Source organism: Rhynchophorus ferrugineus, unplaced genomic scaffold (assembly GCF_030347505.1).
Source record: "Rhynchophorus ferrugineus isolate W39M unplaced genomic scaffold, kcgeb_rfMv2 rfM7, whole genome shotgun sequence".
Classification (NCBI taxonomy): domain Eukaryota; kingdom Metazoa; phylum Arthropoda; class Insecta; order Coleoptera; family Curculionidae; genus Rhynchophorus; species Rhynchophorus ferrugineus.
The window spans coordinates 33,575,504-33,603,049 of record NW_027472586.1 but is presented as its reverse complement, the minus strand read 5'-3'; the positions used below and the strand labels follow the sequence as shown (position 1 = coordinate 33,603,049).

At 32.4% G+C, this 27,546-nt stretch overlaps 1 protein-coding gene across 1 annotated transcript in view; it reads left to right on the top strand.

Moving 5' to 3' along the window:
* Positions 1-2,288: 2,288 nt before the first annotated feature.
* The window catches only part of LOC143199828 (uncharacterized), a 34,765-nt gene continuing 9,507 nt past the window's right edge, over positions 2,289-27,546 (top strand). Inside the window, exons 1-2 of the mRNA XM_076409951.1 lie at positions 2,289-2,423; positions 24,961-25,169. Of these exons, the coding sequence (XP_076266066.1) occupies positions 24,983-25,169 (187 nt within the window). The 5' untranslated portion in view covers positions 2,289-2,423; positions 24,961-24,982. The remainder of the gene's footprint in view (positions 2,424-24,960; positions 25,170-27,546) is intronic.

Genomic DNA, 27,546 nt, shown 5'->3' with positions numbered 1-27,546 from the left:
TTTTGAAGCAATATGGCCACAGAGTATTACGCCTTCTTTCCTATCGAATTGATATGGAGTGTGGCAAATAATAATTATAATAGACATGCAGATCGAGACAGATATAGAAGCAAGAACTGTTTGGGAATGTGGAATGTAGCATTGTAGTCAATAAAACCTTCGCTTTGGATGAACGCGATCAGTAGACAGATTGGAAATTAACAGCTTAGTTATTTACTTCAATGGTGATTCGGATAATGAATGAAATGAAACCTTCTTAATGTGGAATTATCATTCAATGCTGACAATTACTAACACAGGGTAAGAAGAGTGGAAACAACTACAGGTGGGTGTATAATTAATATACATTAACTGTAGAAAATCGTAAAGTGAAAGAAAATTGTATTGTTTGAAATATTTATGTGCATAGATATGAGTGTAATTGTTCAGAATATAGATGAATATTTGGTTAAAATGTATGAGGAAAGAAGTAATACTAACTGCCTTGTAGGTATGACAAATGCATTAAGAATAATGCAGGGATTAAATCTAATTTATCAAGAAAAATGTATACAGGTAGTAACAGAACAAACTAAGGGTACATGCAATGATATCAAAATGTCTTTACAAGGAAACACTGTACCGAAGGAAAGGTAAACATACTCTCTAATGGAAGTAAAATATATTACTAGGATATACAACTGTTAATTACGTGGATTAGGCCCTCTAGGAGTTACAACTACATAAAAAACAGGCCTGAAGCTCTAATTCATAGGCGGTATGGATTAGATGTACTGTAATGTTACAAAACTTAAAACAAAACAAAAAAGGACTACACCACATAAAAAAATAGTTGTTTAAAATCTAATGCTAATTTTGTGTTTTTAATAAAGTTTCTTCAGCGCAACTTTCTTCATTGTGTCTATTGATTTAATTATTATTTACTATAAATAATTTACAAAAAGTAAATAATATTTACAATATATTCGGTTGTTCGGCAGGGCAGTGTTCTTGGCCTATTGTTATATCTATTGTATACAGCTGACCCACCGACCTCAAGAAACACTACAATTGCAACATTTGCTGACCATACAGCGGTTTTATCATCACACGAGGATCCAATATCAGCCACAAGAAACCTCCAACTTCATATTAATAAAGTCGAATTGTGGTTAAAAAAAGTGGCGTATCAAAGCAAACGAGACCCATGTGACATTCACCCTTTGTACAAGAACATACCCCTTAGTAAAATTGAATAATCATGAACTGCCACAAGCAGACAACATTAAATATCTGGGAATGCATTCCGATCGACGTTTGACATGGAAAAACATATAGTAACAAAACGAAAACAGCTTGGGGTTAAACTAAACCAAATGTACTGGCTGATAGGGCGGAAATCTAAATTATCATTAGACAAGGAAGTAGGACAAGATTTTACTGTATAAGTCAATACTATTAGCAAATCTAACATAGACTAGTATTAGTACTACTAGCAAATCTAACATAGATATCCTCCAGAGGTTCCAGAATAAAGTGTTGCGAGTCATCGTCGATGCTCCATATTAAGTGTCCAACAAATTGATTCAGCGCGATATCCCCCTAGAAAGAACCTATAATGAGTGTGATTGGGATTGTTAGTGCGAAGTACTAAAAAGAACTAGTACTGAAAGACTATTAGTGTATCCCAATGCACTCGCTAAACAGTTAAATGTGCGCGATGACAGTGAAGTGCGTAGGCTTAAACGCAAACTACTATACTTATATTAATAGACACATAGAGTGAGATTTAATAATCTCTAGAATAGTTTTCAGAATAAGTTAGGATTCAACTTAAAATAAGTTAGAATAGTATCTAGAATAAGATTTAGATTATTACTTACTGATGTGATCTTCTACATGTCAGTATAGTTATATAACTGAAATAATATAATAATGCTTATTGCCCCAGGGAGATTGTTGACGTTCTAGGAGATTAATAAAAAAATTAACAATAATTAATATAATTAAGTACAATAATAGCATAACTAACTTAATAGAGTATGGTCGAATGGACCATTACTAGTTATAATTATTGTATTTTAACAGTGCCTCTTTAAACTTTCAAAGTTTCAAGTATTTTTGCCCATATGAAGTGACTACGTAGAAAGCTGTTCGCAACCCTCAAAGACGCGATCAAGCAGGCTGCGTATGAACCGAGAGAAACAAAAGGCGACAGGGCGAACGACGTCGAAAATTGTCAATGTCGACTCGAGGGATCAGCCGCCGTGGATTCGGCGTCTCGTTAAAATTCACAGCCTTCTTCGCGACCTAGACATTACGGCAACCAACACTCGTCAGTTGTTATCAGGTCCTCGGCAAACCTGATTCATTTTTCGATCGCTTCGATTGTTATTTTTGCGCGAGTTCGTCTGCGATCAACTCGAAACAGAAGAGCGTTACCGGTAAGTACCATTCTTTACATATATATGTTTTTCTGGTTTATGCGACGTTAACGTACTATAACAAATATGAGGGGTTTTAAATTTGTGATTATCAATGAAATTCCGAACAAAATTGGATATGAAAGTAATCGCAGACCTATTTTTGAAATGGTGGAAGGCGTCATTCCTTTACTAGACGTGTTAAATATGTGGTGTTGATAACATAGTAAACTAAATATTCATCCTTGTGAGGTGTTCCTTCAAAAAAGTGACACCATTACGTGACTAGTGACATTAATCGTGTTAGTTGGGTAATGCTGGTGTCAATTACTCAAAACAATTAATTTGCATCTAATCTATGCGTTTAATTATCGAATGTTTTTTCAGAGTTTCATTAATCGTGTCACAAAACACAATTTTAAGACGGTTTATTTGTGGTTATTTGGGAACTTGATGTGGTGTCAGTTTAGTTTTTTTAATTGTCCTGTTTTAACCTTTCTTAATATTTGGTGCATAGGAGTTTAATTGAGAAGACGATGTCTTATTTGGACGTTAAAGTGAACTATAGGGCGTCCAACTCGTGATTTTAAAGGACCTGTTTCTGTCCAGTTCTTCGCTAAGTTTATTCATTTATTGACTATTGGCAGTTAGTCGTCAATTTCAGGTAACACCGCTGATAACAATTGCAGTGGTCAAGGCAAAATTGCGGTCATGCTATGCTACAATTGTTGTGAGTTCGAGTCTCGTTAGGGAATGGGATAAGAAATATGTTTGTGATGGTATTTGTCCACATATGGTAAATGTGAAAAATTTGACAAAGAACCACACTCACGCTTGTTCATATAAACTGTAAACATAAACAAACATAACAAATAGCAAACAATATGTATTGCGAATTGAATAACAAGATATAACATCGGCACCAAAAGTGCTACAAATTGATTTCCTAAGAAACATTAAAAAAAGTCCCCAGAAAGTTTCATACCTTGGTCTCCAGTTCGACCGCAGATTCCAATGGTCTGCCCAAATTCAGTACGCCATTTGCAAAGGAAATGGCGTGAACTCTGCAGAAAAAGCAAACTTCCAATCCCACAGAATGCGACGCTGCATAAAATGCTAATCCATCCAATCTGCATCAATGGAGCACAGGCGTGGGACGCAGGTATGTCTCGGAGAGACAACTTGAACTACTACAAGTGTTCCAATCCAAAAAAGTCTGTGCGTTACTCAGAGCCCCATAGTTTATGAGGAACGTCAATACACACCTAGAATCAGGCATCCCGTTTGTGAAAAATTTCATATACATGCTCAGTGTGAGGTTCTCCATAGGAACCTTAGAACACGACAACATCTTGATAAAATCCCTACCTGTCTACAAATCCCAGTAGTAAACAAACTATGACAGTCCCAGTCGTAACCCAGGGTCTCTGTCGCCCTCAAAACAACCATATTCCGAACCTGAAGCGACATCAGCCGAAGATCATTTGGTTCTAGTTGGTCAATCTAGTAAACGAAAAAAAAAACATTAAAAAAATTGAACCGAGTTCAAAAAACAAATAAGAAACTCACTAAAAATTAAACAAACTACATATTATTCACAATAATATTTTAGCTACTGTCAACTGACAACTTGGAAGTCGGTGCCAAACCCTATATTTATATATTGTTTTGTTAGTAATTTAATATATTGTTTATGTCACAAAATTATATTATTATTTTTGTATTGTTTGGGTTCGACACCGACTTCAAACTGCGTAGTTGGTAGTAATTAAAATAATATTGTAAATAGCTAAATAGGTTTAGATTGGTATTAAGCTAAATTGTGTGTTTATGTAAAATATGTGCAGTAGATATGTTAAATAAGGTTTTTGTTTATTTTTATATACTTATTATAACGATTATTAGGTACATATTTTATATTAAAGTGTTTTTTTTTGTGTTAAAAATGTTTGCTTGATGTTTTTTAATTTTTAGTGAGTTCCTTATTTATCATTTGATGTCGGTTCAATTTTTTTGTTAAAAATATTTTATTTTTCTCTTTCTAGTTATTTACCCAATAAATTAAACAGCTATTTTATTTAATATTACAATGTGTAGGCCAAGTAAAGATGCAGCCCGTATGAGGAAAAATAGGAATAAAGAAACAATGATTGAAATTAAGGAACACTTCAGGCCCCCGGGTCCGCTACCTAGTCTCGGTGATTTGACAAATGTTTTAACTAAAATTTAATAAAAAAGTTTAAATTATGTTACCTGATTAAAACACTAAAATAATTACACTGGTCTACATTTTTTCCCAGCGGTATGTGTCTGGATGGTTTCCCAATCTGGTATGTGTCGAACTTGAGTACTACTGGTAACACCTATAAAAATTTATTGGAAAATTGTTTCTAATATTACTGACTTATGCAAACCTTTAGAATTATTTTTATTAATCTATTTTCAGTTGATTAATTTAAATAAAGCTTTAGAACAGCTGTCTTTAGAACATTATATCCATATATATTCATGGATTTTTGCCATCATTTTCACTGACTTGTTACACGATGCATTGTCTTGGTGAAGTAGCACTTTCTTTTTCTTCAAATGCGGCCGTTTTTCGGCGATTTCGTACTTCAAACTGTAAAATAACGCTATGTAACAGTCGCTGTTGATGATCCTTCCTTTTTCAAGATAGTCAATGAAAATTAACAACTGTATTCTTTCCCTGCAAAAAGCAATATTTTATCAACACGCGAAATTCCTTTTTATCCATTTTTTTTACAATAACAAAAGTTGCTTCACTCAAAATGCTGTACTCATCCGACAGCTGTAAAATTTATATACGCATCTTTTGAGGGTTAGGGCTAACTAAGAAAGTACATGGATTGAATTCTAATAGCGCCATCTATGTGTCAGGCCGGGGACTTTTCAATTGAACTGTTAAATACGGTATTTAAATATTCAGACAATTTAAATGATGTGGTCATTAATATTACTCTTACATATGTTGGGGTACATATGTATAATATGACACATGTAGAATTTGAAACATAAACTATTTTATTTTAACAGAAATTAGTGACCGCTTGTTGGAATGATACAGATAATAGTGCCAGTTACACATATAATGTAAATATATGATCTCGGTAGTTTTACATTCGGAACCGCGATAGTTGTACCAGAAATCTTCGGATATGAGATCTTTACAAAGCATGGAAGTTTTCTACTTCTAATAGTTTATGGCTAGGAGATTATGAGCATCTTAAATGCACCTTTAGTTACCGCACAGCCTGAACTGCGACACTTTTGTCCAAACTCCAATAAATTACACCAAGAAAGGCTTGAATAAGAATTGTTTAAATGCTTCGAGTAACTGCGGAAGGATTTTTAATCCAAAGTCAATCTGTCCTCTTTTAATGATAAGTAATTGGGTAAATTTAAAAAGGAACAGCTTATGATCACTCTGATGATTCATGATTGATCATGATATAGTAGATTAGATAGGGAGAAGTATATAATATTTTGTGACCATCTGATACACAGTACTCCTTTTCTCAGTGTTGTTATTTAAAAAAGTAAATTACATAAAATATTTACTGAGTTATAAAATACTATCTCTCCTGAAATAATAAAACCATTCCTTCTTCCAGCATGAATAACAATATATCAATATATTATTAAAAATATTATGACTAATAAAGCCTAATCAAATTTTATTTTAACTTTTACCTTTTTCCATCAACTTTTGTTCTCTATCTAGACTATTTTTATTATTGTCTTGCTACGAGTGCCCCAATATTTCAATTTGGAATGTCCAAATTTCATCTTGGAATACGAAATTGTTTAAGGAATCTTCCTTAATTTCATTATATGGCTTCAAATATTAGATTAATTTAAAGATAATAACTGGAATTCTATGCCATTTACTATAGTATAAAAAGATGATCAAACAGCTGCGTATTCCGGAATTTTTTGAGAATACTTCCCTGATTAACAGCTTCCTCAGCAGTAATTGCATTAGATTATGATTAATAAAGAATACGAAAAAAGTTAGTTAGTTTTTTCCTACATTTCATGTATTTGATTACGAAAAGACTCAACATTGCGGTGATCTTGATTCGTCACTGGTTTTGCATATGGGCACATTCTTTTTGGCGAATCTGACATTGTATTTTCTTCCACTTTTTGAGAAATTTTAATCACAGTGTCTATATTACTATTTAATGTAGCAAAACACTTCCAATAAGAACTGCAAGAACTTTATTTAATTTATAATTTTATTTAATAATATTCTTTACTTAATATTATCAATATTCAGACGCATCAGACTGCATTTATCACTTTTTAACTAAAATCAAATTAAGAAGAAAATGTGATTTGATTAAAAAAATTTACTGCAATAGGCAATAAATTCGACGCCGTGATGATGTGAGTTCACTGCCACTTTGGATGGACTATAGTTCACTGTTTCTTTTAGGAGTCTTAGAAGTTATACAGTGACGGAATCATGATTTTCCAAAAAAGAATCGACGTCATTTATCAACACGTGATGTATACTATCGACTAGTCAATTAAATTTTTTTTTGAAGAAAACATAAAAACAATACGTCTAATTTGTATATCCACTAATTATAAACCAATAACTAAAACGTGAAACCCATTTACTTTTCATTTTTATAAAAATAATAAACCTATTTATAATTAATCTTTTTATTAATTTTAGTGAGATTAAGATAATACTAATGGTTTGGTTTTTTTATGATATCGCCTATTAATATAGTATTTTTTGGATTATTTTTATTATTTATACTTGAAATAATATTGATTGAAAATATTTTCATCTATTGTTTCTGTAAAAGAAAGTAGAAGAAAACACAACACTATATATTGGCCCAATGAGTCATTCCTTCCAAAAAATATTATTTAAACGAAAATTGAATCAGCAAATAAGAAGAAATATTTTGGTCATCATTTTAAAACAGTCGTTCTTCGAGCTATATTGCAATTAACCGGTCTGGGTAATAATTACATACAAAACAATTCCAAAAAGATCGATTGGAAAGCTACAACAATTAAGTTCTTTATTAACAAGAACAATACAAAAATAATGACGGATTTAGAACCAGTTCTGGTTTTCCTCCATCAACTCCTTAGAACAAAAGCACCGAAAACCCAACAAAATTAATAATACATTAATTAATTAGAAGAAAATGTACCATAAACTGTATTTACTCTACTAACACAATTAAGTTAGCAATGTACGAAAACAAATGGCTAATACCCAATTTTTACCAGTGACAGTGACGTACATTAATATTTCATCGGACTTTCATTCGCTGATTTTTTATTTATCATTATATGTTGGAATTATTGATGAAAAAAACATATGTAACATTGAAAAAATTCCTCCAGCCAGTGGAATGTGCTTAAAAAACGCTTAAGCCACCGAAAGAAGACACTGGTTCGTTGACTTATTCAAATGACACTTTATATTGTGATATTATAGATTACTATAATTGTCGACGGATCAAGGCCGACTTTGATTGGCGACCATATCAACATATCAGGTTTATGGTTTTGTTATTGATTTTGACAATATGTTTCTTCGTGCTGGTTAGATGTGACGTTTATATTGTCACATTTTCACAGTTAAGGAATGATGTTCTATGGAAAATATTGATTTAATGGACATCAAGAAATGAAGATAAGTACAACTGGAAGAAATACTGAGTGATTTTCTTAGTAACATTGTATTTAATAATAGCAGGTCAATTGAAAAGTTCCCGGCGTGATAAATAGATGGTGCTACTAAAATGAAATCCATGTTTTTTAGATAACTTCAACCCCCAAAAGATGCGTTTATAAATTTGACAGCTATCGGATTTTTAGTTTGTGAATTATAGCATTTTGAGTGAAGCAACTTGTGTTATTGTTAAAGAGAAATGGACTATTTGGAAGATAAAATGGCATCTGTATGTTGGTATTCGCATGGAATAATTTTCATTGACTACCTTGAAAAAGGAAGGACCATCAACATCGACTATCACATAGTGTTATTAAACCGCTTGAAGGTTTAAACGAAACCGTCAAAAAAACGGCCGCATTTGAAGAAAAAGAAAGTGTTGCTTCATCAAGACAATACACCGTGTTCAAAATCCATGAATTGGGTTTCGAATTGCTTCCTCATCCACCGTATTCTTCAGATCTGCCCTCCAGCGACTATTTCTTGATCTCAGATCTTAATAGAATGCTCGGTGAGAAGAAATTCTCTGAAGACGAAACTGAGGCCTATTTTGAAGCAAAGGGCAAATTGTACTACAAAAATGGCATCGAAAAGTTGGATGGTCGGTATAGTCAGTGTATCACCCTTGAAGGGAATTATGTTGTATAAAAAAAAAACTAATTTTGCCAAAAAAATGTGTTTTACTATGGTAGGCCGGACGTAGGTAGGACCTTTCGATTAACCTGTTACATATAGGGAGAATATGCTTTATATGGGTTAAAAATACTCTCTAATTACTTTTCATAAACAAATAAACATCCAGTATATTAAATTCTTTAATTAATTTAAGCAAATGGTGAGGAGGGATATCTTGATCGATACGTCCAATGCGCAGGTTTAAGCACCAGACACAGTGGCGATTTACTCTTTGCGCATACTTCTATTTCTCCATATTTTCGGTAACCCTAGGTATTGATATCGATATGCTGATACCCATTGCAGTATTAAAAATTTTCGAAAATTTGGAAGTTAGAATCGGCGTTATCTACGTAAACATTCAGTCATTGGGTATTTCTAGCCCGGCGCTTTCTTAATTATAAATATAATTGCATTTCTATTGTAATTTCCAGATTAGTTAGCCTCAGCTTTCAAAAGATTATTATATTTAATGAAAATGCTTTGAAATTATACTGGAAGTTCTTTTATTGTTGAATATACAAAGTATGTTTTGAGATTTCTGGGTATAAAATAATAATTTTCTATTAACCATTCAGTGTACAAAAATGTAATCAATTTTGTTTCTGCTGTGGAAGTCCATCAAACCTTTGTAGAAACTTATAGTGATATTGCTCCGATAGCTCAGGTTATGGTGTCATATCCCATGTGTCGGAGTTGGTTATGTTACCTAAAATTGGTTATTTTGCTAATGACAAAGAACAACCTGTATCAACCAAACAAGTAGTAAGGTTGGTGAACTGTAAGAACTATTGAACGAATATAGAAAACCGAACTCAAACTCTCAAAGGAATTTGAGAGTGTTTAGCCGATGAATTAATTATTCTCGGATGTTTATATGCGAACCGAGGGAACGACACAAAGTCGCCATGTTACCGAAAATTTTGTGTATTGTATAAAATAAACAAAAATGTATTAATATAAATTGTACCAATTTTTCTCGATAAAAGTCTCCTTCGAGTAAAAAAATGATCAGAACATGTGCAGAACATAATAATATTTGTAAATGTCGAAACTTCCCTACTACACACTTAATAATTGATTAATTGATACGACAAAAGTGCGTTTAAATACCTTACTTAGGTTGATTTTTCAAGAAAATTGGCAGTGACATGCAGTGTAATTGGAGGTCCAAGAAAAACTTTTTCATAAAAGTAAGGAGATATTCTTCGCTGTGGCAATTCAAAGAAAATAAAAGTTGAATGTGATAGAGTACTGTTGGGAACCTGTGAACATTCTCTATTAATAGAAATGTGTGACAATATATTTTGACCTGTTTTAAGTGAAAATTCTGAGACAGTTTACAAATTGTATCAAATAAAGGCAGTGAAGATCCACCCGGAAATGTTTCCGTGGCCCCACTTTACCTGTTATAGTAATCAAACATTGTCCCATCCGAATAGTATTTATTCTGGTCGAAGTTACAAGGTGATTTTGCGGCTTTGTCAAAATATAGAATTGTATAGTAAACTCGCGATTATTTTAATTAATTCAAACAATTAAGTTTGTAAATGTGCGAGTTAAAATAGCTAAAACGACGTTGGAGTTACTGAAGAAGAAATAAATGAGAATAATAAACATGGCTCATTCACTTCTTTATCAATATTAATATCTTATGTAAGATCTAATAGAAAAATAGTGCGTTTTATTAATAAAATTCTCTATATGTTTTACCAGGTTTAGTACTAATTATCCGAGAATTATTTCAATCCGCAGATGATTTGTTGCAGTTTTGTTTACTTTCTCATATAAATAAGACACCCGTTGCGGCAGCAATTAACATCAAACATTAATAGCGTTTTATGACATCCTCATTTTGCTATGTAAGGGGCTTAAGGTTCATTGGCTTGGAAATATTCTCGATTTTTTTCATATCTATGATATCACCATTAGTTCGTGGCCATTACCAATCCAGTTTATCTAGTTTCTAACTGTTAGTATTTAACATATAACTACTGGACACAACTTAGTTCATTCCTGGACTATCTCAAAGTCACGTCAAATGCAAATATCAATATTCGTTCCTTTTACGTTCCTTCTTAACGATGACAATGAAAAGTCACCCCATTCTTCATCTTCTATGTAACGATGAATTGGTCTCTTTTTTATTTTGGCCAAGACGTTATGAATCACGGGTATTTGCATTGAATAAGGCGTCCATCGTGGCGATTAAGAGTCAAAGACCACAAGGTTATGGACACCTGGTTTGTCATTGAACTTTACCATTTAAATATTGTCGTTTCGCTAGTATCGGGTTTAAGTGGAGCTACTGAGGCGCGTGGGTAAACACGTCATAAATTACCAACAATTTTCAGCCTGTTTTGTTCAAAGACAATATGAAATCGATGACATATTAACAATTTATTGTCATATCTTTCATAATGTTATTGGTAGGACAGTTTTCAGTGGAATGTAGCTTCATTGTTGTGCCAATATATCCGCTGATTGTTTCATTGATGTTTTTTTCTCCCCATGATGGTTAAATTATGTTGAGGCCTGGCGATAATGTTCACAGGGGAAGAACATTTTAACGATGCCTTGTTTTAACCGTCGCAGAACAAACTTTATAAATAGAGCAATAGAGAGAAAACTCCATAAGCAATAGTGAGAAATAGGTGTCTTTAGAGAAATCTCTTAATGTCCAATATCTGGGTGGTACTGCGAGCGCCTTTATAATAATTTGATTGGTTAGTTTAAATTAACTAATTAACTGTAAATTAAATTGGTTCTTAACTCGTTTACTGCTGATCTGGAATCAAATACTTACCCTAAATGCCGACTTTTTTTTTTCTGATTACAACAATAAAATATTCCTAACAACATTTTTTAACGTGTGACTAGTCTAGATTTTAATATTTTTTGACAAAAATTTATTTTTTTGTGCCATGCGCCAGATCGTGATCGGCAGTGAGGTCAAATTTTATTGATGGCCGATGGCCGCATAGTACTACAAAATAACTACAAAAACTTAGTTACTGTAAATGTTACTACAAATAAATAAAATATCTATTAAAGTAAATAAAGTAAATTGAGAAGACATTCGAAATAAATGAACGACCATAAACTAATATACATTTTCAGTAAAACTAAAAATAAAATAAATAAAAACCATATCCAGATATATATATATATATATATATATATATATAAAACGAGAAAAAAAACTAAATGTTACTACAAACAAACAAAATATCTATTGAAGTAAACTGAGTGAGAATTCAATAGAAATAAGTGAACGACCATAAGCTAATATGAGCACTGCATACATAAATAGTGTCTTTTTTTTGTAAAAAAAGAAAAATCACCGCACATGTAACACGCTGGAGCGTAATTGACGTCCAATGAAAGCCTCCCATTACGGCTATTTAGACGTGTCCCACAATGGCATGGTGTCAGGTAACCCTTGATGCCACATTGTATTGATCAATAATATTGAAATAGAGAACTAAAACTAATATCTGGATAAATTTAGTAAATAACTTTTAATTTTACAACCTAATTTTATGTGTAATGGTGTTTGTAGATTTTGTTTGGGTCTACTAAAGTTTGGTGCAAATTATTCTTCCCTTCAGTTGTCAAAGTTTTCCTTATGTAACATTGGTTTTTGAGTCGATTCCTGGCTATGATGTTTCATTCATATATAGAAAATGGACAATTTGCTGTATATAACATATGGATACTGTATAGTTCATTTTCTGTAAAATTTTATTACATTTTGGTAAATTTCCTTCATATGGATTGAAAGTGTAACATATATATATATATATATATATATATATATATATATACATATATATATACGATACTACCGTTGGAAAATATAAACACATATAAAATTAACTATTCTAATAAATTATCTCCGTCCTTTCCTCTCTCACAATGTATACAGGAAACATTCGTATATTATATTTTATATATTATATATTTTATATATTTTATTATATTATATATTCGTATTTGTACTTACATCTTCGTTTGACACCACTTCGAACCATGCATTTAACTGGAAAGAGTAATTACTATTTTCAGTCGCTAGTTTTTTGACTGTCGACTATTTCGACTGTTTTGCGACTATCGACTGTTTTCAGTCAATAGTTCCCAACGCCAATTATTACATAGAGTAGTGAATATGAATGAACGAATGAATGAAATGATGTCGCTTTCTTTTTATAGGTATAATTTTACGTTTTACTGAATTGTATTACTTTCGATAAATTTTTTTTGTTATTTTATTTAGAAATTTATATAAATTTGTTTACTTAACAGAATTGTTTAATTTAACAAATGTTGAGCTGGCTAAATTGTTAACTGTACTCTGTGTCGCCGTCTTTATACTATAATATTGAAATGTATAAAACTTTTCCGTAAGTTTCTTTTCGTACAATCCATTGTTCTGACAGTAACTAATATACACACATTTCAGCGATTCATTGTTATTCATATAGATAATAAAATCAAAGTCGTGTATTTGCTAACAAGAAATAAATATTATTAAACAACCTGGTGGTTATTTGTAAAATAATTATTATTATTAAGAGCCTGTTTAAAAATACAAACGTTTTTCAATTTATGGGTTTGTAGGCCCATCAAAAAGTATTTTGACCCGCATTCGACCAAGCTATAGTCAATTCAGATAGTTACCGTTAAAATTTAATTAAACAGTGTCAGGCAATAAAAAACAAATGTTGTTAATTGACAAATCACACAAAAATTTTATTACATCATAACATCGTGACTTCACATACCTTTCGTAATTCATTAATACTGGAGCTTGATAGGGAAGTCATGTCGCACTGTTCATGACTTGGCGCCATTTACCTATTTTTAATTTGCAAATCTTTCTTTAATTTAAAGTGTAATTTCATTCGATTTTCGACATGACTCAGAAAATGTGGAAAATAATATTTTGACTATGAGACTATTGAATGCATATCTCATAACTTTTTCAAATACATTAACTTTCACCCACTAAACAGCTAGAACATCTAACAAACATTATGATTTATAAAAACGTATTAAATAATAAATATATGTCTTAATGATAATTACTTGCTTGCATGTGGATAACTTTTTCTCTTATATTGCCATATTTTTAATTCTAATATGTAATAGCCCTTATACCAATATTTGACTGCCGATAGTATTATAAACAAATAAATCGTTAAACAATATGAATATTTTCAAAAAAAGAATAGCCGATATAAGAAATAGTAGCAATTTTCTCTGAAGTAATTTTCTCTAATTCAAATGACTTTCTATTAATTCTATTAATAATTCGATTCCTAAATTGAATTTGGCTTGTATGCTGAAGCCATCATGTGTGTTCTTTCGCAGTTATCCGATAAAAGTTATAAGTGATTTTGAGATTACAGGAAAATTAAAGAAATTAAATATTAACTTAAATTAGTTATCAAAACTATTTTATTGATATATATTTTCCAGTAATAATATATTATTATATTAATATATTATTATATTATTAGTTTACTGACTTATGATCCAATGACTATCAACTACACACGCTAAAATCAATTTCTAAAGCAGTACTTTCATCTCATTAATTAAGATATCTTTATTAAAAAGCACAAAAATCATTTCAAAAGTGACGAAGAAAGTTACTTTCAGTTTATTTATATATACGTGAAATTTGGAGAATATAAAATAAGAGCGAGAGCTTATAAGGAGAGTATGTTTTAAAACAGTTTTTAATTTATCTCAAAATTATTTTGGTTCAATCGTAAGATGTAAGGCCTTGTTAAACTTTCGATATATACAATCCTGTTGTACAGGAAGGCTGAACGAGTTGATCTATATAACACAAGAAAGGACTAGAAGAAATTGGCCTGGAATTGGATAGCTCATAATTCTAGTAAAATCTTTGATGAATATCGGCTTAAGTTTGATAGTTCTCTTTTGATGATCTAAGTTGATTAATATTTACACAAATTTTAATATTATGACCTATATCACAAGTTTAGGTGTATCCAATTTTGAGTTATTCTCGGCTTAGAAACTGAAACACTTTGGTGGTCGTATGTAAAGATTTCATGTTTTCTGAAATGACGGCATTGCTATTTGTCCGTATAATTGTTGTATTAATATTATATTTTATTTACTTACTTCTCTTTCCATATATAATCCATTTTATCTCTCTTCTTATCGCCAAATGCCCCTTCAATTAAGGCTAGGTAACATACATACTCTACTGTAAATAAATTTCCACTAATAATTCAGCCGCTTTCTGTCATATTTTCTTTTGCTAGCTTTCTTTTTTCGACATTTTTGGTATTTAACCCACTCTTTCATTATTCAGTCTATACAATACAGTCTATAATTGTTCATTTTTAATCTGGCTTTAATACCGGACTTGTTCGCGTTATTTGTCTGTCTATTTTACGATATGGTGCTTCCTGCAAACAAAACAATCCTTGAATATATTCCTGCTACCTCTCCTATTTCCCTTGTACCGCAGATGTACATTGGTAGATTTTGATACCACAAAAAATATTTTCACATTATTATGTTATGCTGAAGACAAAAATCACGCATTCTTTTTCCATTGTCATTTATCACACCTATATTTTCCGAATATTGTTTTAATTGTGCCACCTGTCTTTCCTGATTTACTGTTAATAATGTACATTATTTTCCTTCTACTTCATAAGTTATCTGTGTTAGATCCTCCCAAAGTCTTCTTTGTTAAGAATCGTATCGTTTTGACCTATCACTTTCTCTCTCATTTTTTTTCATCTCTATGAGTAATATTATTTTTGAATACATTATCAATTTCCTTATTTCTCCTCCAGTTCTTTACTTATTATGTTGCTACTCCTGTTGATGATCTTCTTTCTTTATCTACTCCACTTTAGATAATCGTAAGGCCGTTATTCCTTTTATAAACGCCTGGAATGTACTTTTTGTTTCAGTTACTCCTAGTTGCGTTGATAGAATATATAGTTAGAGAGTATACGGATTTAAATGTGTGCTAACAATTGGGGAAATATTTTGAACGATTCAGACATTATATAATTTGCTTAATATATTTTATTTACGAATATGTCTACACCCTTTAACAATATTTATTTTACCCTATAAACATCCTTCTAAATTATTTGCGCTAATGGCCAATAACAGTAACTTTTTCTTAGATCTATTACGACATAGAGTGGTGTGATTTAGAATTCTTTGAATTTAAGAAATCAATATTGACTCTAAAATCTATAGGAACCGCAAATTAGTATATACGTGTTGTGAAGTCCCTATTTTAACAGGTCAATTGAAAAGTCCCCGGCCTACCATAGTAAAACACATTTTTGTTGGCCAAATTAGTTTTTTAATTCAACATAATTCCCCTCAAGGGTGATGACATTAATTATAGCCACCCTCCAACTTTTCGATATATTTTTCGTAGCACGATTTGTCCTTTGCTTCAAAATAGGCCTCAATGTCGGCGATCACCTCTTCATTCGACGAAAATTTCTTCCCAGCGAGCATTCTTTTGAGATCTGATAACAAGAAATAGTCGTTGGGGGCCAGATCTGGAGAATACGGTGAATGAGGAAGCAATTCGAAACCCAATTCATGGATTTTTGCTATCATTTTCACTGTGACATCGTTCTGATTTGTGACACGGTGCATTGACTTGGTGAAACAGGATTTTCTTTCTCATTAAATGCATCCGTCTTTCGGCGATTTGGTCCTTCAACCGGTTCAATAACGTTATCTAATAGTCGCTATTGATGGTCCTTCCATTTTCAAGGTAGCCAATGAAAATTATTCCATGCGCGTCCCAAAATACAGACGCCATAACCTTGCCTGCCGACTGTTGCGTTTTCCCAAGCTTTGGAGCGGGTTCATCTTGTGCAGTCCACTCGGATGACTGTCGATTGGACTTCGGAGTGAAATAATGGAGCCATGTTTCATCCATTGTCACATATCGACGCAAAATCTCGGGTTTATTACGCATGATCATCTTCAAACACTGCTCCGAATCATCAAATCGTTGTTGTTTTTGGTCAAAAATGAGCTCGCGCAACATCTACTTTGCACAGAGCTTTCTCATACCCAAATACTCGTGAATGATATGATGTACACGTTCAATTGATTAAGTGTCTAATATTTCATTCAATTTCAACTTAAGGTCATTCAAAATCGGATTTTGTCGGTAACAACCTCTTTTGGACATCCACTGTGTTTGTCGTCTTCTATGCACATTTCACCACGTCTAAACTTAACATATCCATTCTTCTTGGAATCTTGGTACCAAGCCAAGTTTTTGCTTCAACTGTAAGGGAAAAACCCTTCAAATCAACACACGAAATTCCTTTTTATTAATTTTTTTCAAAATAACAAATGTTGCTTCACTCAAAATGCTATAATTCACAAACTAATGATTCGACAAGTATTAAATTTATAGACGCATCTTTTGAAGGTTAGGGCTAACTAAAAAACATATGGATTTAATTTTAGTAGCGCCATCTATGTGTCGGGCTGGGGACTTTTCAATTGAATTGTTGCCTTTATTCTTTTTAACATATTTTCATAATTTCTCTGTATATTTGTTACATAAGCGGAATCTAACTGAGCCATAATATCAGTTGACCTTAGTAATGAAAATACATACAATTATGAAGATGGGTTTTAGATTTTGCATGTCTTTTTATTTTGAAAAAAAATAATCAGGGAAAACAGAACAACGCATTTTATTGTTACACACACAAATCAATTAATTTTTTAAACAAATGTCTCTATTAAGTTTACGGGTGTAACTTTTAATAGTACAAAAAGGAATTCTATTTACTGTAAACGGTCTTGTGCGTTGCAAATGAGGAAACGGTTGTTCAGTAGTCATGTTTCCATTTAAGACGCGTTCGTTCTTCCTTCTCGAACACACCTTAAGTCCTCCCGAAACTCGTAGAGTTTTTTCTTGTATTTTTCGACGGCGAGGTTCAATATCGATCTGTCTTGTCTGTATGCCAGCAAGTGTTATTTACAATCAAGCGTCCGTGTTCCCGCTGCGAAATGTCACAGCGATTAAGATAAAAATGGGTCCCGAGCATAGGTGGAGCGGCAAAACGCCGACTCTGAGGTCAAACATTAGGCATTTCGACATTAACATACAATCAGCCGGTTAGAAAATACCAGCACAGGTTCCCAACATTAATCAACATTTAAGTCATTTTGCGATTTATTCGTATCGGTTCGTTCATTTTAATAACGGGAAATGAGTTCGACTGTTAAGGCCCAATTAACGAAAACTCGTGGTCGTGATTTGCGGATTTTGCGAAAGTTTATTTGTTTTTCATTGACATTTCCAAATAATCTACTTAAACTATGATTGGATCGTTTTTCAATGAGCTAACAGTATGTCTTGGAAATATTATTATTTACCGTGTATTAATATTTTCTTTGCTGTTAAATAATATATCAGTAATATTATTAAAATTACAATCTGAACAAAACTTGTTTAATACAAAGGGAATCAAATAAAAACGGCATGTTATCAAATAAATTTATTGATCAATAGTATACATAAACTAAATATTTAACATTTTTCAATGTAGTAACCTCCGTGCTCCACACACTTTTGCCACCGATTTGGAAGCTTGAATATTCCTCCTTTGGAACAGTAGTGTTGGGAACTATCGACTAAAATCGACTATCGACTGTTTAGTAATTGACTACTTTTTACTATCGACTGTTTCAGTCGTTATTTTTGGTTCGACTGATTTTACTACATTTTACTAGTGACAGTTTCAGTCCACTGTTTTCAGTCGCTATTTTCGGTAAGACTGATTTTGTTACTAGTTACTATCGACTGTTTCAGTCGTGTAGTTGTAGTTTTATAATTTTTTTGGTAGTTTGCTTGTAAATAATAATATTGTATATAATATTATAATAACATAGAAGCATTTTGGGACGATATTTTTCGAGATTGTTAATGTAATAGGGTAAAAAGATTAAAATTGTGAATGATAAATATTAAAATAATTTTAACTGTTTTTGTGGCAATAGAGGTAATATTTCGACTACCCTCTCGATTTTTGTTAAAACATATTTCCGTTCAATAATAAGTAAAGCATTCGTTTTATTTAAAAAAACTCTAGTAGTTATTGTGCGATCATTTTTAATTATGTCACGAATTAGTTTTTGCTATGATCAGATATATGTTTAATTTTTATTTAGTATTTATGGTTACTGAAACGTCTTTAACTTCTATTTTTTGTTTAAGTTCTATGGTATTGTCTACATTTATTATAGTATATTATTTGGTAATAGCAATTAACATATTAAAATACGATAAAACATTTGTGGGGAATTATTCCATTCCATAGAAAAATTCTATTCCTTTTTACAGATCCACAGAACATTCAAATAAAAAGTAATTCTACTTCGTTTAAAATGAAATTATTAATTGAATGTTATTAGTATGCTGTAATCATTTTTTCCTTTTCTATTTTAAAGTTAGTACGCCAAGGAATATGTACATTTCCGTCTCGCTTATACTACCGTTGGAAAATATAAGCACATATAAAATTTACTGCCCCAAGCAATTATCGCCGTCCTTTCCTCTTTTACAATTTGTACAGGAAAGAATTCGTACATCTTCGACTATCGACTGTTTTAACTGTTTTGCGACTATCGACTGTTTTGACTGTTTTCAGTCGATAGTTCCCAACGCTAATAAAAAGTCTGATGGCGAGTTTTCTGCCAATTGAGCACATACTCCTCTACTTCTACATTGCTTTCAAATATTTTACAACCAAGTGACTCTTTTTACGGCGCAATCATAAAATTATCAAAAGATGATAGGTCAGGGCTACAACGAGGGTGCTCGAGGGTTTCCCAGCACATTTCTTCCAATTTATTCCTTGTTAAAACTGCAGTGTGTAGCCTAGTGTTGTTATGAAGCATGAAGACGTCTCGAATACATACCCCGGCGTTCTTGTTGGCTGCAAGAACTCAAAATAGTAAACCGCATGCACTGTTACTTGATCTGCTAAAAGCAACTTTATACTTATATTTTGATCTTCATTGACTTGGTGTAATATGTGTAATACAAATTAATCTGTTATTTTGGTATACAATGGTAGTCCTCAACTAATATACAAAGACTGTTTCGATTTAGATCAATTATGCACCATTTTAGTCGATAACTTGGCGCTATTTTAAAGATAGTTTAATTAGGCTTCTTTAATAGAAATTTAATTATCACTTGGTCTTCTAGATGCTAAAATTGACTGCTTCTGGTGACTGCTTCCTTCGGATGGTCTAATTACTTAGGGTAATATTCCAATTAACAGTTTGGCCGGAGCCTTGTCAATCCCACCAGACCAATAGCAGAACTTCTTGGTGATCAATTCTACCTAACGTAATATAAAGTTGGGTAGAAAAAAATATTTAAGGCAATTAAGGTAGGATTTTTTTCAAAAATAGATATTGATTTACTTAAGCGAAGAATTAAAAAATGATTTTTCTCTAGTCCTTCTAATACTACTACATATCCAAAAGCAGTAAAATTATTAGGTGTCCTCAAGAGTTGTTCTCCGAATAGAAAAAAAATCACATATACGCCACTGACTAATATGTACAAACTAATAAAATAATACACAACCGTTATCTCGGACCCGCAATGCCGATGACCTTTAAATCATGACAGTCGGGATTCGGCAAAATGTCACAGGGGTTTCAAAATGAAACAACTGGTTTTCGGAAACAACAACAAGCGGAAAAATGTTGACACTACCGCAATTACCGACAGGCCACCATTATCTTTTTATTAAAATAACAATAACTGAATAACGTCAGTGTATCACGACGTGCTAAACAAATTGTTACTTGAAATATCTAGCAATGTCAATTGCACACATTGAACTATGTATTTTACAAAAAAGACTGAAAATAGCGAGCAATGGATGCAAAGTTCACATACAGCGTATTCACTAGGTATTAAATTTACTTTTTACGGCAGATCTACTTATTTTTACAACGTATTGGTGCAACATGGCCTGGCCGGCACATGATTTTGAAATGTTGAAGAAGTTCAAAAATTGATAGACGACTGAATTGCTACCAAAACAATATCGTGACTTTGATACAGTATCGTCATATTGCAAAAAGATGTAGAAAGTTACAAAAATCGATGGAAAATATTATAATTAATATATATTGTACCAATTGTCCTAAATTAATGCCCTACTATTTCGACACGTTTGCTCATTTAGAGCATCCACCCTCTATATCTTCAGATTTTCGATCAAAATCAACAATTATACTGTATATTAGAACGAAATGCTCTATTACTTGTGTCATATGAAAACACAAAGCCCTATAAATTAATTCTAAGGATAAATATATCTAACAATATCAAGCCCGTTAATGTCTCAATATCGATATAACTGGTATTTCAGGGTCACACCAGTATATGTGATTCTTTATATTTTTTTCTGAATCGATTATCAAACATCGAGAATGGTCGAATATAAATCAAATCGAACCACTAATATTCCAAATAAAAATATTAAATACATAAATTACATAATAATCTTTTTATGGAGTTAGTTTTATAATACAAAAAATAAACCAGAACGTATCTCGATACACAGCTGAGATTTTCAATCAATCAGGTGTCAAATGTATAGAACTGGTATACCGTTAATATATGAAGAAGAAGTAAACCGACAGGAATATATTAAAATATTGAAAATTAATTAGCTTGCTAGATGCCATGGTCAAGGCGACGGGATGCTTACTGCTTTGATAGTAATACTTATTCAGTGAAGCTGTATCGCTTGTATAATACTGTACAATATTCCAGATATCAAGGTAGAGTTATTCCTTTACTTATTCAAAATTCTGGAGCATAATTTTTGTGATATTTTACTTTTTACCTTCGAAAATATTAAAGAAATTATTAAATTCTCCAGATTATTAATAATTGTGATACGTTTCTGATGAGTGGTTATGTGAACGCAGTGTTTAGTTTATTCTTTTTCGTTTTGGAAATATTGCGATTGGAAGACTAGAAAATAGTCAAAAAGTTTCATGGTACTGGTGCAGGCTGTGTATAATATATAGTGTAGTACGAGCTGATAGAACCGAATGACTGTTACTGCAGATGGCTACTGACATGCATCTATGGTATGAAACGACCTATTGTTGAATGGCAGGAAACATACCCAAAGTCATCAACAAAACATGTTGCATAACGTATTGATGCATATTACGTAGTAAAAGTTGTGAATGATACATTGCTCTAGCTCTGATATGAACTCCTGTCCCATCCAGCCTACTCACCAGACATAGTACTCTCTGATTGCCACTTGTTGGAAACTTGAGGAAATGTGAAACCGGATCGATGTGTAGGAATGTTTGTTTGGTCCGTCGGTCGGAACGTGTTGCTGTTAATGCAATCGTTTGTCCGAACACTCACTACTATTTTGTGGAAGGAATTCGTACAAGAATTGAAAACACTGTTTTAATATATATACTTGTTTGTTTCTATTTAAATTGAGTAATACATGTGGTCGACGGGAGAATGGATAGGATATTAGGTTAGGTAGAAGAAGTGGTAGCGCTGTGGAAGTGATACTGTTACAAGGGGGTAGAAAAAAGAAAGAGGTCAAGACGTCGTCGTGCTGGTCTTTTATAGCTTGGAACCACATGGTACCAATGCAACAGCTTTTTTTGTTTGGCGTAGGTGAATACGTCGTGGCCTAAAGGGTTGTAGCGGTCGCTACAGATGATTGAATTTCAGACAATCCAATATCGTTCTTTCTATACGGCGGCCAGAATTGTACCAATCTTTCAACAATATCATAAACTAATCCACTATGTAGAAATAAAACACTGAGTCAAGAAATGACAATTTACCAAAGGTTAGCTAAATGCTTGTATTGTAAGCAAATATTAGTAATTTGTGTTTTTCCAATAGGTTTCTAATACATCCTTAGAAAATATTTCATAAATAATTAAATATATAGTCAGATTTTTCCTTAATATGAATATATTGCAATTTAGAAAAGTTAAGGACTTGCATAATATACGTTAAAATGGTAATGTAACTGCCTAAACAGATCTCTAACATTCCTGAAGATAACCTACTAGTCCTGATTTTCAAAGAACCTTATTCATTAGAATATACAGCGTGTCGCAGAAATTAATGATGAGAAATTGGTATGATAAAAATAATCAATTACAATTACAAACATATTGTGTTTATTTGTATTTATCTAATAAAATTGAATTAATAAATTTATAAAAATGTATTTATTCTCATACTTATATCAAGATTAATAATTTTTAAAAAATTTATTTATTACATTGTTAGTTTTGTTTTATACATTAACTTAGTCTATGTTGTAATAATGTTTATGTATTAATACTTTTGTTTTTCTATTAAATACTACAAATACACAAGGTCAAATGGTTGGATTGGTATTAGTCTGTATCCTATTCTGATATTATCCAATTTATATCTCTTTCTCTTCATGTGTTCATTCTCTTTCTTATGTGTAAGTAATCCATCATAATATCTGGGTACAACAAAATACTCAGGACGTTATTTTGGAAGAATTCTATTGTTTTTGTATTACTTTTCGCGGAATATCTCCATAATGGAATGCCGTATGTCCATATAGGTATCAGCACTTGTTTGTATAATTGAAATTTATTATGAACTGATTTTCTTCCAATTAATTAATACATTTTCCTATATTTTAATTTAATTATAATATTGTTTAATATAATATGTTTGTAATTGTCAGGACTAGGTTTGAATGAAAGAAAATTTATCAAACGACGATACGAAAAATGTCTGTATAATGTTTTTAAATAGAAAATTGAGTGAGTTGAGTAAAGTAGAAGATATTAGAGAATGACATATTCGCGTATTGGCATTCAGGTTTTAGAGTAATTGAGTGTAAATTCAATAACATCCCAGATAAACGTCTCGGGGTTGCGAGCTATTCGTTATCGGGTTCTAGTTGGCGCTGCTGGCACCCCGCCCGTCTTCAACATCTGGGATTATATTTCTAGGTATTTTGTAGACCGTTATTCCACTATGTAAAATTCGACATGCCTCAAGGTCGCTACAAGTTGTTCAGATTAATTGATTCAATAACTTACTTGATTGCTATAAAAACCTACTTTGTTGTTTCTTCCGTTTTGTGAGAGAAACTATTAAAAAAGTTGTAGAATACTATATTTTATACTTGCTATTTTTAAAAATATCATCAATAGCGGTTTTCAAATCTCGTGGGGTCGTATTAAGAGCGACTTTACTTCTGGAAAGACCAATACGAGGAAGCTAAGGCGATTTGGTCAATACAATGATCTGAGATTTCGACAGGAACCGGCACATTTGTGCTGTTCATCTGACAACGTTGAAGGAATAATTGATATGAAAAATATTGCCCAATATTGGGAATTCCCTACTTTATATAAATATTTACTGTCAAATTGATGGCCTAATGCATTGGTTTAAGTCGATACAAATACAGACAGGTGATACTCATGTTATGCAATTTGAATCTATACATATTATGAAATTAACAACCTAACCAAAGTAACCATAATCATAAGAAAGTTCAAGGGCTTGATGGATGATGTGCTGGGTCGAAGAATACCCAATTCCAATTTACTTTTCTTTTGAATTTAATCTTCTCCAGTTAAGTCTCCAGTCGGCTGTGTATTTACTATTTCGATTACTAATTCACAAAGTTGCGATGCCACGTTTGGAATGGTCAATTGTACGTTACGTGGTTGAGACTCAGACAGTAGTTAATTGTTTTCTTTCCGGAAGAAAAAACAAAAGATATTGTACATTACAAATAATTGCAATAAATTACTTAATTGTTAATTTATTTCATTACATGACCGTACTGTAAAAGGAAGGATTGGTCTCATTTTCTTCACATCGGCAGATAACTGTATTAAAAATGAATATAATTATTTTTCGTCAGCATCATTATTCAATTCTATTTATCATTATTACCCTGTATCCATTAAATACCAATTTACAACAAGCGATAACCTTAATAACTAATAAAACTATACTAAGGAGTATCTAATCAAACTTTTAACGGGGAAACGTTTCTTGATAATGTTGTTCTGTTGCAGGTATTTTAAATGTTCAGGAAAGATGAGTTACCATGACAACAAGAAGTTCCTGTTGCAATGTTTAATTTGTTTTTGTTTGGGTCTGGTGGATTATGTCGCCGGTCACGGCAGACTCATGGACCCGCCCGCTAGAAATTCGATGTGGAGGTTCGGTTTCCCGAATCCCGTGAATTACAACGACAACGAACTGTACTGTGGAGGCTACTCGGGTAATTATTTACGTTCAAGTATTTATAGTTAGCTCAAGTAGCATTATTATGAATTTTTACATCATAATCGCGACGTCGTGTTATGTCAAATTGTATATTGTGATATGGGAATTGCTCTGAACGTTTTTCAATATTATTGATGAGAACTAGGTCTAGAAAGACAGATAGAAGATATACCACAAACATTGTACTGAAATAAACAAATAAAAATGTTGTAGAACCCACTATTATATCATTTGGACATTTGGGATTTATTTAATCGATTTTCATTGGCTCCTTAAAGATTATGAAGCTCTTTATTTATTACCATCAACACATCATCAATACATTTGGAATCATCAATCAGGAAAACGATGAACTATTGGCGGCGTCTGTCCAATCTGATACCAATCGGATAGCAAGGAAAATGTCAGTATGATGTCACCACTGCGATAACTAATCTATGTAGTCTTTTGACCCTCGAGTTTCTGATGGGCTGACTCCCTGAAAAGCACTCGGTTTCAACGGTGTAATCATCCGAAAATTTTAAAATTCTTCATCAGAAACAGCTTCTGTTTTTGTCATCCTTTATAATCATACGTTGATATTTTTATTATTTCCAAGAAAATCGAGAAATAATCAGCCGCCGACTACCACCCAATCAGCTCATTATCATAAATCCTTGGTAGAGTAATTCTCTACGCCAAGAGGGCAGTTAGAGTTTCTGGCCTTCCTAGTTCATTAATGCATGAAGCTACCAAGTTAACAGGCAAAGTAAATCGTATTTTTCATGAAAATAACTTCACACGGACAGTTTTATTGACCTCAGTGGTGCTTTTGATAGAGCCAGAGACATTCTAATGCTCTTATGGCATCATATTTTGGTTTTCAACGCACTAAAGTAGATATGATATATTTTTGCTTGGAAAACCGATCATTACAAGTCAAAGTTGGTTATTATTTTTCTACAGAATGATATATCCGATGTGGAGCCACCTCTCCTGGTATTATTTAATATATAACAGGTGCGGCGAAAGTCCCGATACCATTTTGACTGCACGCCATCTTGGTTTTGTGATGTTTAGCTCAGCTTCGGTTTAACCATTGTGTTGTGTCCACGTCCAAATTTTATTATGGGTAAATATATGGCACAAGTACGAGCGGAAATAGTAATAATATTTATTGAAAATAATCGTTCCATTATTGCCACTCCGCCAAAATTGCATCAAAAATATTCGAACCGTCCAGTGCCTCACAAAACTACAATATATCGATTACATGCGAATTTTCTACAGTTCGGTACGACAGGCTTCGTTCTGTAAGATAATGGGTGTCGCGTAACGCTGAAAATGTGGCTCTGATGTTGCGATAGTATTGCAAAGTCTTCAGAAACATCAATTCGGAGACGTGGTTCCCAGTTACATATACTGCACGCAGTTTAAGGCGAATTTTGAAAACAGATTTTAAAATGATCCAGTACAAAATTCAATTAGTGCAAAAGTTGAGTACAGTAATGCAAACCTAAGGTTGTCTGGTGAAATTGAAGATTTTTCGTCTAAATTGGTAATGAGCGATGAAACCCATTTTCTTCTGAGTGGCTACATCACTAAACAGAACAGTCGGTTCTGGGGAACACAGAATCCTCAATTAATTCATGAAACATTATTGCATCCACTAAAAACAACTGTACGGTGTGGTATTCATGCTGGAAAGATCATTGGTCCCCATTTTTTTTGAAAATGATCAAGATGTTGCAGTTACTCTTCCTGCTGAACGGTACAAAGACATGATTCGAATTTTTTTGTGCCTGAAATGGAAGATCTAGGACTAGAGAGCATGTAGTTTCGGCAATATGGGGCCACAGCACACACAGCTCGTTCAACAATTCAATTATTGAATGACATTTTACCACGAAGACTAATTTCACGTAGTGGCGATTTAGCATCGTCAGCCATATTTACGGATTTAACAGCACCAGACTTTTCCTACGAGGTTTATTAAAATCAAAAATGTATGTGAATAAGCCCCAAACGATTCAACATCTTAAAGAAAATATTCGTCACGAAATTGAAAAAATTCAGGCTCAGATGCAATGCATTTGCAATGTCATAGAAAATTACTCAAAAAGGACCGAAAGTTGCATAGCGAATCGCGGTCACGATTTAGCCAATATCATTTTTCAATCATAATAAAAAAAATGTAAAGACCAAATAAACAAAATGTTAGCGGGACTTTTGCCCCACGTTGCACCTGTCTAATATCTGTATAGTAAAACTAACTGAAGTAAAACTGCAATAATAGTAACTAAAACAGAGAAATCTACGCATTACGCATTTGACGCTGCCTTCTTTCTATATTTTCGATATCTCAACACATGCGTCTCAAGTAGATAAATTGA